The sequence below is a fragment of the Dendrobates tinctorius genome, unplaced genomic scaffold (genome assembly GCF_039654945.1).
Source record: "Dendrobates tinctorius isolate UK_male_01 unplaced genomic scaffold, ASM3965494v1 ptg000028l, whole genome shotgun sequence".
Lineage (NCBI taxonomy): Eukaryota > Metazoa > Chordata > Amphibia > Anura > Dendrobatidae > Dendrobates > Dendrobates tinctorius.
Window position 1 is genome coordinate 73,366,147 of NW_027361696.1, and position 12,939 is coordinate 73,379,085.

The window sequence follows — 12,939 nt, forward strand, 5'->3', positions numbered from 1 at the left end:
CAATTTTTTTTAACAATGTTTGGAACTTTCTTTTCACCTCTTAGGCTAGTTTCATACTAGCTTATGGAGGAGGGGTGGAGGGCTGCGGGCTTCCTCCGTGAAGCTCCGCCCCTGGCCGCACCTCCATCAGTCAGCTCCGCCTCTGTTGGCATGCGGCCTGCGTACCCTATCTTTAGCATTAGGTACACAGGCCGTGCCGATGAATGCAGATGCCTCCACATGCGTCTTTTTGATGGTGCGGCGACCTGTGCCAAACTCAGCATGTTGCATTTTGGTGCGCCATCAAAAAGACGCAAGTGGAGGCATCTGCATTCATCGGTACGCCATGCATACCTAATGCTAAAGATAGGGTACGCATGCCGACAGAGGTGGAGCTGACCGGAGGAGCAGCCCTCCTCACCTCGGCCATATGCTAGTATGAAACTAGCCTTATTTAAAAAAGAACCTAGACATGTCTGGTGTCTCTGAACTCGTAATAAACTGGCGAATCATAATGTCAGCTCAGTTTTAGCATTTAGTGAACCTAGCAAAAAAGTCAAACAAAAAACAAGTGTGGGATTGCACTTTTTTTGCAATTTTACCGCACTAGGAATTTTTCTTCCTGTTTTCTAGTACCCGACATGGTAAAACCAATGGTGTCTTTCAAAGGTACAACTCGTCCTGCAAAAAATAAGCCCTCACATGGCCATATTGACTGAAAAATAAAAAAGTCATGACTCTGGGAAGAAGGGGAGCAAAAAACGAAAGCGCAAAACCTAAAAAAGCTCCAGAGGTTAAGGGGTTAAGTTCACAAGTAAAATGTGTTACCTTGATATAGTAACTTATTGTAATTTATGTCAAAACATTCTCTTATTCCTTTTGCAGCCACCGCCACCCACCCCGGTAAGTTTCCTTCAATTTAGCAGCACATTTTTTTCGTATAGGTCAGTTGTGTTCAGTCTAATATGTCAGGAGTAGTGCAGCACTTGAAAATACTTTGCTGTTGAGCTTGCACTGCTCTAAGCTATCCAGCATCAGAAAGTACTGTTCAGAACAATGGTCCAACCGTGCCTCTGGTCCGAACTGACAATCCTCAAGAGTGCACTATCCCCCGGCAAGCAAGGAAGTGGTGTGCTCCTGAAGAACACAATGCTTTACAGGGGCATTCCCATCTCCAATGTGTAGAAGGTGTAATAATAATATTATTAGCAAATACCTCCAATTAGATATATAGTATAGTTCTTCTGATTAGCTATGTTGCTTACCCCATGTGCAGGGCATTGCAATAACTTAGCTATCCATGGTTATGGCCTCTAAAAACTAAGAGTCACTATGTGAGTGGCCATAACCATGAATATGTAAGCTAAATGCCCTGCACATGGAGTAAACAACATGCCCAGCACATGGGGTAAGGATCATAGAGGAACTATACTACATTTCTAATTGGGGGTATTTTCTAATATTATTTTTATTGCAAGTACTGCATATTGGGATAGGATCTTGGAGATGGGAATACCCCTTTTTGTGTTTGTCTTACTCTGTTAATTATAACATTTGTTTTTCTTCATCTAGCCAATTTGCAATCCACTCCTATGTCCAAATACTCCCGATTGTTCCAACGGTGTAATCATAGTGAAATCTAACCCGTATGATGCATGCTGCCCCATCTATGAATGCCGTGAGTAACACATTTTTATTAGTTTTAATACAATCAACAATTACACAAGTATCTCCCAACTGAGAAACTATTGTAATAGAATATACAACACATGATCTAGAAACTCTAAGCTTCATCCAATGGCATATTTTGACCTGAGTTAGTAGTTTAAACTTTTCATACCTTAAAGAGGACCAAAGGTGAACAGTTTTTGATGATCTTGTTTTACTTCTGTTCGGGCTCTAGAGATATGAGACTTTTTATGCAGCCACACTCTTTTCATAAACACCAAAAGAATTAGCACTAAGTAAAAAAAAAAAAATCACATATTTAAGATCCCAAAATCACCACTTATGACCTGGTGATATGGTCCATTTAAAGTCCATGTATATGATTTGAAACAGTGCCACTTGCCACTCGTGTCTGGTACTGCAGCTCGGTCAAAGCAATGAGGTGGAACTGCAGCACCAGAAACAGTCTATGGCCAAGATTAGCACCTCCTCTCCAAAAATAATATATATATATATCCTATTATTTTATGATCACATCTGTAGCTGATTCCGTGATGAAACGTTCCAGTTTATTATTCAGTTTACAGATCCATAGATTTGTAAAATTCCCCAAAATTCATGATGTCAAATGATCTGCATAATATATCAAAATATAACATTTTTTTTAGTGATTTTTTTATGTTTTTTTTTTTTGCAGGAGTTGAAACAACACCCAACCCAATAATCCCCACACCATCTGTAAGCATAATCCACAGTTTCCTACTGAGACACGGGTTATACAAGATTTACCGATGTAATATCACCGGCTGTAATCTTGTCATTGTAGGACTGCGCTGACGTTTCTTGTGCCATCAAAGAGTGCACCAAGGAAGGAGAAACCCTAAGCTTTGTCGGCTGGTTGAACCACTGCTGTCGAGACTATGAATGCAGTAAGCGTTTCTATACAGGTGGCACGTTATCAATTAAATCCGCCTTTGGGGACATTTTTTATTTACTTAAATGCATGTATTTTTGGATAAAAATCATTATTGTAATTGGGTTTCTTTAAAAATGTTGCACGGTTTACCTTCTACAGCCTCTATTTTGCATTGTCTATTGCTGGCTGCAAAATAAGTTAGCTGAGAATCCATCAGTGACATTTTTCTGATGGTCCAATGGGAGAGTTTGTCACTCTTATCTGTCTTTTTTTTTTAGCTGCTCCAAGATGATTTATGACCATAGGCCACATAAAAGCTGAAGGTACCGGGAAACCAAAAGCTTGCAAAAGCCAAACAGTGCAATATTTTTAAGGAAACTTAATTACAAAAATGATTTTTATCCCCAAACACACGCATTTATGTAAAAAAACTAAAAATTATCACCAAAGGTGGCCAACCCTTTCAATGATCAATACCACAAAGTCTAGATTAGGATCTCCAACTGGTCTGTCTGTTGGTAAACTATAGCTCAGACATGCCCAGAAAGCCAAAGGCTATCAGGGCATGTCGGGAATAAGGGACCACTGCTCCAGACCAGAGATGGGTTTGAGGTAGTATGGATGTATATAGCTTCCTTACAAATGGTTTCCTCCATTGATCTTGCAGAGTGCCAACCTTGCAGTCCACCACCCAATTGTGATGGAGGAGCCCCGATTGCGAATATCAATCTAGACACCCAGTGTTGTCCCACCTATGTTTGCGGTAAGTACTAAACACCGCTTCTATGATCCATCACACATTTGGCATGAGGCAAGTCCTCATATTCCCATACGTACTGTGGTATTTTACACACGAGCATTTGATCTCTGACAACAATTTCCTTCTTTTTTTCAGGGCCTCCTCCTCCTCCCCTGACTACAGTAAGTACATCAATATACACATTATTAATTAGAAATTAGAAGATTAGATTTGTCATAGGTTCTAACTCCACTTATTCCCTATGGTAACTGTAGATATACAGTATTCCATGCACCTGGATTATTTAGAGTCAGCATTTAACAAAACTAGGAAAAACTGACCTTAAGACGTAGTCAGGCAGCCATATAACATGGCCGACGATTGCACAGACTGCCCTGCAGCTCTCCAGACCCGAGTGTGACTGCTGCAGAGAAATACATGATGCTGTCACGCTCTGGTCAGGAGGGCGGTAGGCCAGTCCTTGCACTGTGCTCCGATCTCAGCCCAATTTATACGGCAATCAATGTTGCCAGTACATACATTGAGATGAGATCGCCGGCCGAGTTACATGGCTGTCAGACTGTGCCCTTAAAGTGTCTTTCCTCCTAAATCCATTTTTAGAAATATACTGCAGAGATAGGAGATAATATGGCTTGCCTACCGCTACACTTTTCTTTTTTATTTTCATTTTCTGCAGTCAGTACAGTCCAGGTATTTGCTATGGATGCACTGCCTAACAACCAATTCTGTAATGCAGTTGTCAAATAGCAGTTTCTTAGCAACTAGTCTGGCTCAGATTAATTAATTGACAAGTTGATGATTACTAAAGATGTACTCACTACCAACCAGTTTTTGTCCTTAACAAGTAATCTGTTCCTGATTACTTAAATGCCAGTTTAGTTATTGAGGATGCACTGCCTAACAGTTAGTTCTGTAATGCTTTTGTCATGCCGCATGTCACCCCTTAATAACTAGTCCTTCCTAGATTATTCAATGAACAGGTTGATTGCTAAGGAAGCCCTGCCTACCAACCATTTTTATATTGTTTTAAAGTAGCAGGTCCTTAGCAACTAAAGGGACCCAGATTACTCAATTGACAGATTGGTTGCTAAGGATGTACTGACTCACAACCAGTTCTGGATCCTTAGCAACAACACTGACCCAGATTTCTAAATTGACAGGTTAGTTGCTAAGTCTGCCCTAACTAAGAACAAGTTCTGTAATGCTTTTGTCATACAGCTGGCAGGCCCTTAGCAACTAGTTCTTCCCAGATTACTCAACAGGCAGATTAGTTGCTAAGGATGTCCTGCCTACCAACCAGTTTTGTTATTTAGTTTTTAAGTAGCAGTTCTTTAGAAACTAGTCTAACCCAGATTACTCAACTGACAGGTTGGTTGCTAAGAATGTACTGCCTAGCAACCAGTTCTGGATCCTTAGCAACTAGTTTTGTCTCAGATTAATCAACTGACAGGTTAGTTGCTAAGAATGCACTGTCTAGCAACCAGTTCTTGATCCTTAGCAACTAGCCTGTCCCAGATTAATCAACTGATAGGTTGGTTGCTAAGAATGCCCTGCCTAGCAACCAGTTCTGTAATGCAATTGCCAAATAGCAGGTCCTTAGCAACTAGTCTGTACTAGATTACTCAAAGGACAGGTTGGTTGCTATAAATGCCATATCTAAAAAGCAGTTCATTAAAGTATTTGTCAGGCAGCCTGGGTTAACAACTCATCTGTCCTTGATTACTCACTTGACAAGTTGGTTAATAAGGATGCCCTTCCTAAGGGCACAGTCAGACAGCCGTATAACACTGAGGAGGATTGCATCGTAATGCATGGACTGGCCGGCCCTCCTGACCTGAGTGTGACAGCTGTATGGAAATACATGTTGTTATGCCTGGGTTAAGAGAGCCACCAGCCAATCCTTGCATTGCGATGTGATCGTCATCCATGTGATACGGCCATCTGACTGTTCCCTAACCAGGACCTCTGGGTCCTTAGCAACTAGTCTGTCCCAGATGATTCACATTTTCAGTGCAGACCAGGCAGAGAAGTAATTCTTCAAGCAATCAAATGAAGATGCAAAATATCATTAATCAAACTTTTAGCTATGTAAAAATGGCTTCCAATTCCCTTTTGTCAGGAGTCATTCAGATGGAAATACCGATAATAACAAGAAGAGTAAAATTATATCCATAGTCGTTATCACTTAACATCCTACCTCAGCTTTTTGGAAGAGAGTATAGAAATGAAATTTCTGCTTTCCTGTCAACAAGATGGCACTCATGATTCATTGTGCTCTGTGGTTTTCCTCACACGTCATTCTGTTGTGTTATGTCTTTTCTTAGGCGGAACCTCCTACGACAATAATCAGCAGTACAGCACCTGTGGTAGGTCACAACATCACTGAAATTTAGATATTTTATTAGGGACTGTGAACAGTAAGTATGCTTTCACATTGAGTGAGGTGGCCCTGTCTGGGCATACATCTCTGAAGTCTACGCCCTACAAGAGGAGGACACTCACGCGTAGTAGACTGTGTCTGAGTGTCCTTCTCCCGTTGGCGAAAACTTCTGAAAATGATGCACCTCAGAGCGCACATTCGCACTTTCTTCATCATTACAGTCTATGGCCCAGTTGGCGCATACGTCCAGATCCCGTTTTGGGGGGGGGGGAATAAGACTTATGCTCTGACGGGACCACCCAACGCAATGTGAAAGCACCCAAAGAGGACATTCTGACATTTTCCATATTACGTTAATGTACAGGAGAGGTGTGAGGACAGAGAATGCCCTGTGAAGCTCTGCAATGAGCAAGAGCGTCTGGTTACACAGATAAATCCAGCTGACCCATGCTGTCCAACCCAGACATGCGGTAAGTATAACAGTGTCAACAGTTAGTACGTAAACTTGGTAGCCATTAGCCATACATTTATTGATTGAAAAGTTGGATTCATGGGGAATTGTATAAAGTGACGTCTTCTAAGTTGATCCTCCTTCTCTGTTGTTAGTCCAGCTATGAACTGAGCAGCAGAATCCTGTCTGACATTATTGTTGCTAGGGTTACCAACCTTAACAACCACAGTATTATCAATGCCATTGAGCATTCCCCTAGCAACCAGTTTGCCTAAGGCCTGTTTCACACATCCGTTTGTGTCCATCAGTCAAAATCCGTTTTTTTTTCCCATTGAGTTGCATTACCGGCGGATCTTGACGGATGGCCATCCGCTGGATCCGTTTTTTTGCGGATCCACCAAAATCTTGACGTCCGCCGACATGCCCGAACGGACCATGCAACGTTTTTTCCGGCGGCCGGATCCGCATTTCTCACTGCGCATACCCGAAAGACTTCACTCAGCCGCAAATTTAACCCTAAACTCTGTTCTGGCGCCTGAAAAATCTCTCTCTCTCTTCCCCCCAGGCAGCGGCTCCTTTAAAATTCTTCCTTTGACGGATCCGTTAAAATAACGGTCCGGTGGCAAACGTTGTGGTCAGTACAGGAACGGATCCGTTATCCGCCATTTTAGCGGATTTTGACTTACCTAAAAAAACTGATGTGTGAAACAGGCCTAATATGAATCAGATACAAAGACCAAATTGCACAGTGGCTGAATATTACAGCAATACAAAGCTCAAATGACACTGACATACCTGATTTTTATTATGGTAATTAGGATAGTAATAGTATTTATTAATGGATAAATTAAGCTACATTCTGTGAAATTGTCTTTTGGGGCCCAAATATGGGATAGGGGAATGAGTGTCTTCCATTCCATAGTCTTAGAAATTGGTTCGAGGTCCCCATGAAGACGAAGCTATCACATAGGAGTTCCCTCTAGAAATATGATTTTTTTTCAGAGTTTGGGTATTACTATTGAAAGATTAGGGATTTTGGTTGATTTTAAGGAAAGAAGTGAACAACATGGCGCACCGTAGGGTAGTATTACGTGCAAAAAGGCAAGCGCAACTCTTAGTGATGACATATGGGCTAAAAACATGAGGTGTGGTCTCCCAGTCTTCCAGAAAAGAAGAATGGAGAATGAACTATAGTGCAGCAGTAAGATAATAAAAGATGGGCATATGATATGCCGGAAGGAAATAGCAGGTGGCATCACTCAGGGTAAGTCCTGCTATCTGTGATTTGGCAGTGAGTCCTGTACTCATCTTTTTTGCCATCTTTTTTTTCTAAGTCCTATTCTATGGAACCAATAGATGCAGGGGTTGCAATCGCATCAAGGCCTTGGAGCCTATGGGGACCAAAAAATCCCTTTTGCCTATATGAAACGACTAATACTTTTAAACACTTGCAATCATTGTGGGCTTCATTGGGTTTTTTCCATTGGGATCGATGAGATTTAAGTTCCACCACTGGAACCAATGGTTGGTATTGTGGGTAATTCTGTGCAGTAAATGTTTCTGATGAAATATTTCTACTTCTCTACAGAATGTGCTTGCAAAACTATACCGTCTTGTGAAAGTGATGAGCGCTTGGTAGCGGTGCAACAGAGCAACCACTGCTGTCCCAAGCTGAGGTGTGGTAAGTATACAGGAAACAAAAGTCTTTGGGATTTTTGAGGATTCAATTTTTTGTGGGTAAATTATTTCCAGATTCTTCTAATGTTCACGCGCAATCCTTCAAAAACTTGACCATTTTGGTTTTAAATAACGCTTAATATGCATATTAATGGATGAGTTCAAATAGCCACGCTGCTATGGATGAGACAATCGACTTGCAGAACCCAGGTCCAGCGGCCAAGTCAGTATTTCATGGTCGCTATAAGAAAGCCAGATAAAATGCTTCTGCATTTCTTCTGATTAGTAGGTCCGGTGAAACGTCATGTGTGTGTCATGCCACTTCAAATATGAAGAGGCGGTGGGGAATCTTGAATGAAGGAAGCAGCTCTCAAAGTTCCCACATCCTGGCTTTTGCACCGCGGTCCCGCAAATCGATTTGCTCATTTATAATAGGAATCCATCCGGTGGATTGAAACACTAATAATAACAAATTAATAGCTGCGTTCTTTGATAGGAAAGAGCTTGTCAGTGCAAGTTTTGGTTGCATTGTCATTTATTTATTACAATACCAGATAGGCATCAGTTACATATGCTCCTCGTGTGTCGTAAAATACTTACCGGTCACTGTCTTCTCTGCCATCTTGTGACCACAGTTCTGACTGTCCGTAAATCACTGCTAACAGTTACCATCTCCTTTACTGTAAGTCCATGAGAGTCTCATTCTAAGTCTCATAGACTCACAGTAAGATCTGAATTCTGGTCCACCCAGCAAACACTGAAGTGATCCGACCAGTCAGAGCTCTGGTCACGTAGTGTAGAAGCAGCACAGTGCAGCATCGGGAACAGTAGAAGATGGTGACTGCTAAGTAGTTTGCTACACACAGAGAACATATATTACTGATACCAATCTGGTGGTGAAAAACAAAACAAAAAAAAAAACAAACAGACTTGCACTGTAAGCCACAGCAAGAAACTGCACTATTGATGTTGTGAAGTCAAGAGCCAGATGGAGAATATTATGGAGTTTGCTACTACTTCTTTGCATATCTCATCCTGTCATTTGATAGAATATTAAAGTGGGTAGTATGTTAAATGAATTTTATAAGATGCTGTATGCGAGTATATTGCGTCAAGTGTACTGTGCCAAACACTGATCATGTAGGTGTTCCACTCCTGGAAAAGGGCCTACTGGGGGATTCATCTCTTCTCCTGTAGGCCAGTTCACGTTTGAACTGAAGTCTTATCAAGACAGCCACAATCCATATATTCTATACTGAAATATAGGAATCATAGAGGGGTTCAACTGTTTGTTTTACTTACGAGTCGAGAAAGCCTTTGGTCAACTAAGTACTCTCCAAGGTCAGATGTCTTGTCCTGACCCTCAGATTATGACAAAATCCTGCCTACAACCATATCAAATAAGTTGTGATATCTTGCCACTCTTATAAAAATCACCTTATTCTTTATTTTTCTTTTGCAGAGAAAAAGAGGGATGAGTGCTATGCTATTCCTACCCACGTAACTCTGTCAATTGGACAATGCAGTGCCGAAGTAAGTAGTGTAATGGGATGGACTCTTTATTCAATACGACATTATAAGAACTTGGAAATTTAATTGTAAATCTTCTCTCCCCAAATAGGGACTTTATACTCCATATTATCTTAAACAACCCATTACTAACATCATAGTGTGTCTTGGCGCTGTACAATACAGCAGGGTCGATTTTTGCCACTATCGTCTACCATGGTTTTATCTTGCTTCAGATCTCTTTTGACCTTAAATTACCTTAAATGGAGCAAAACAGCAGCGTTAAAACTACAATTAAAAATTACCATGATGCAGTTCTAGGAACATTTTTTAACTAGAAATATCCTGAATTGTAGAGTCCTGAATGTTATAATTTAGAGTAACTTTCATCACTCCATGTCCTGTATGTTAATAATGAAAGTTAGAGTCATAAAGGCAGAGCTACTTCCCTGAAGAGTCATTATCTCCACTTCCTAACACACTCATTCTAGATTGATTGGTGTCCCTATTTAACATCTTGTGAATGCACCATTATCTCCTCCGGATGTGCAGGAATCCCCTGGCTTGTCTGCAGAGGAATATCCAATGTAACACAGAGTTTCAATGTGCATGCCTAGGAACTGTAAATCTATGGTGAACAGAGTTGAGATGACATATGCTGGCTAAACCATAATGGGCATGTATTGGAAGTGAACACTGTGACTCTTCAGGTGGAGTCTCCACCTCTGTCACTTCAGAAGGCAAAATACATACATTTAAGCAGCATTTGAAGGTCTTAATGCAAACAAGCAACATGGTCAGAAAGCTTATCAACTGCTCATTTAGCAAGGTAATGGTCCACTCCTGTATTGCGGCCCACCGAGACTTTCACCTGTTCTCCTGTGGGCCAGTCCGAGCCTCAGCTGAGACCTTATCAAGATGGCACCCAATCAATATATTCTATATCGGCATATAGGAATCAAAGCTAGGTCCAACTTTATATTTTAAGGCAGTGAGAATGGAAAAGCTACAAGTGTGGAGGCTTATTAAAGGAGATGTCCGTAATGAAATATATCCCTTTATATGGACTATATTGACTCTGATTACTATTGACTGTTTTATATTCTTCCTCTAATGTTCATCCTTCATTTTTTGTATTATTTCAGGTAATATTAGCATCTTGTAGTGGATACTGTCATTCGAAGACAGAATACAGCGACACCTGGACTGCAGTTTCTCATTGCCGATGTTGCTCCGTAACCAAAACTCGAGCCAAGACTTTTGAATTGCCTTGCCGAGATGGTTCAAAGACCAGCTGGACAGTGCAAGAAGCGTCTGAATGCGGGTGCAACAAATGCTCCGAGGAGGATGGAAGTGGATCCGGATCAGGAAACGGCGGTAATAGTGGAAGTGGTGAAGAAGAAGGAGGAGAAGAAGGGAGTGGTTTCTCTCTATGGTCATCTCTTGGATTCGGGAATTAAATGAAATCATGTAATTTTAGCATTTCCAGTTACGAAAACTCTACCACAGCTGCTTTTTCTAAACTCTGTATCATTTTTGTAAGAGTCTTTTTACCTTTCCAAACCTTTGATAGTAGAAATAAGCCATTTTTACTTTTATAGTGTAAGACACAATAAAGTTTTTTCAATGTTTCTTAAAGTTGTTTCCACTCTCCACCTAACAGCAGAACCAACCAAATAAGACCATATTGTTTGATATCACAACTCACATTAGGAATAATTTTGGCAGATGCACATTGAATGAAAATGTTAATTTAGTTCTGGGTGTATTCATATCATCCCACTCATCCCACCTGTCATTATTTTTTGTGCATGTACCCCCTAAGATTTTTTGTAAAAAAAAAAGCAGCCATATTTTTCTAATCCTGGAAATCCCTTTTAACTGATGTGCTACGAAAAAAAAGTAAAATGAAGGATTCATTGAAAATGAAGGATGTTTGTAAAAAAAAATGTTTAAATAATATATGATGTACATAATATACACATTTACTAGCCCTCCTAGAGTTTTAATACAAAATTGAAATTTGTAAAATTGGAAATTCAACCTATTATGGCTTTGTTAGACGTGGGGACTGAAGCAAAGAAAAAAAATGTTTCTTGAACTATGATAACTTGTTACCTCTGTTTACTATTTGACCATTAGAGCAGATTTGTGGAATTTCTCTGTGGTTTCTAGAATAAAAGACATTCTTACAATTTTCATTTTTTCTACGTTTGTTTTATTCTTTTCACAATTGCTATGGTACAAATTTACCAAAAGAATAATTTTGCCTGTGAAGAATTGGGTAGATTGAGAGGAGATCGGAGATTATTTTTGATAGTCATCTAATTAATAAATCGCTTGGAAAGACAAATGTTCTGTATGAGAGTTCTAAAGACCCACTGGAAATTTGCATATTTCAATTGTCCCTATAATTTGCAGACTAATTTGACCTTTTTTGATGGATAATGTAATAAACATACAATTCACAAATCACTTTATTTAGAAATTATGTTTTCTTATCTCAGGAAAAAATGACCCCAAAATTCTGGCCATCTGGTGTCTCCCAACTGACTATTGGACATTCATTTAATGGACAAAAGTATTTGGATTGAACACCTCCATATTAAACTTACAGGAACTTTTATGACATCCGATTCTGAATCCATAGGTATTAACATGGTTACCCCTTTTCAGCTATATCACTTTCCGCTCTTCTGGAAAGTCTTTCTATGATAATATGTTGGCCATTGATCCAGTAGAGCGTTTGTGAGGTCAGACAGTGATTTAGGATAACATGTCTAAGCTAGAAATTTCCATTTCCAGAGGTATTTACTAGAGTTGAGCGAAACGGGTCGAACAATTTCAAAAGTCGCCGACTTTTAGCAAAGTCGGGTTTCATGAAACGAAACCTGACCCTAGGATGAGGTCGGCAACGAGGTCGGCGACTTACGCGCCAAAGTCGCGTTTCAAAAGTTTGTTTAGCGCTCTTTTTCAGCCAATCAGGATCCACAGACACTGTGGGCAACGTGATGACATAGGCAGGGGTCGCCACCATCTTTCAGAAGGGCATGCAAGTGATTGGCTTGCTTTGGTGGGCGTCACAGGGGTTATAAAAGGGCGTGCACGCCGACCGCCATCTTACTTCTGCCGATCTTAGCATAGGGAGAGGTTGCTGATTCTGTAGGGAGAGCGTTAGGCAGGGAAGAAGACAAAAAAACTGCTTCTGCTGCTAGCGATTTTGCCTGTGCAACACACCAGTCACTGAGTGTGCAGTGCAAGGGGGGCTATATTGTGGTGGATCAGCGGTGTTGGTTGTTAGGCTGCCTTCTAAGGCTTCCTGACAGCTGCATTGCTGTTTCCCCACTGCTCTGCAAACTGCTTTTTTAAAAGCAATCCCAATTTTTTTTTTGTCCTGCTAAGGTACTGAGCGTGCATTTATTCACACCATACAGCGGTGTACGCTCCTCACACAGTACCATGTAACGGCTGTTATCACAGCCACAGTGAAGCTATCTGTGTGTCACTGTGGAAGGATAAGTGGAGGACTTGTTCCGTTCTTACAGACCTATACTCTAGGGAGATTCCTATTCTGCCCAATTCTACAATTCACTTTTTTC

At 40.7% G+C, this 12,939-nt stretch overlaps 1 protein-coding gene across 1 annotated transcript in view; it reads left to right on the forward strand.

Annotated features, from left to right (window-relative positions):
- LOC141085016 (uncharacterized) overlaps nucleotides 1-11,530 on the forward strand; it is a 118,356-nt gene extending 106,826 nt beyond the window's left edge. The window contains exons 127-137 of the mRNA XM_073569940.1: nucleotides 865-882; nucleotides 1,552-1,657; nucleotides 2,345-2,385; nucleotides 2,474-2,576; nucleotides 3,231-3,326; nucleotides 3,459-3,484; nucleotides 5,648-5,689; nucleotides 6,068-6,173; nucleotides 7,743-7,835; nucleotides 9,294-9,364; nucleotides 10,486-11,530. Coding sequence (XP_073426041.1) covers nucleotides 865-882; nucleotides 1,552-1,657; nucleotides 2,345-2,385; nucleotides 2,474-2,576; nucleotides 3,231-3,326; nucleotides 3,459-3,484; nucleotides 5,648-5,689; nucleotides 6,068-6,173; nucleotides 7,743-7,835; nucleotides 9,294-9,364; nucleotides 10,486-10,800 — 1,017 coding nt within the window. The 3' untranslated portion in view covers nucleotides 10,801-11,530. The remainder of the gene's footprint in view (nucleotides 1-864; nucleotides 883-1,551; nucleotides 1,658-2,344; nucleotides 2,386-2,473; nucleotides 2,577-3,230; nucleotides 3,327-3,458; nucleotides 3,485-5,647; nucleotides 5,690-6,067; nucleotides 6,174-7,742; nucleotides 7,836-9,293; nucleotides 9,365-10,485) is intronic.
- The last annotated feature ends 1,409 nt before the right edge of the window (nucleotides 11,531-12,939 follow it).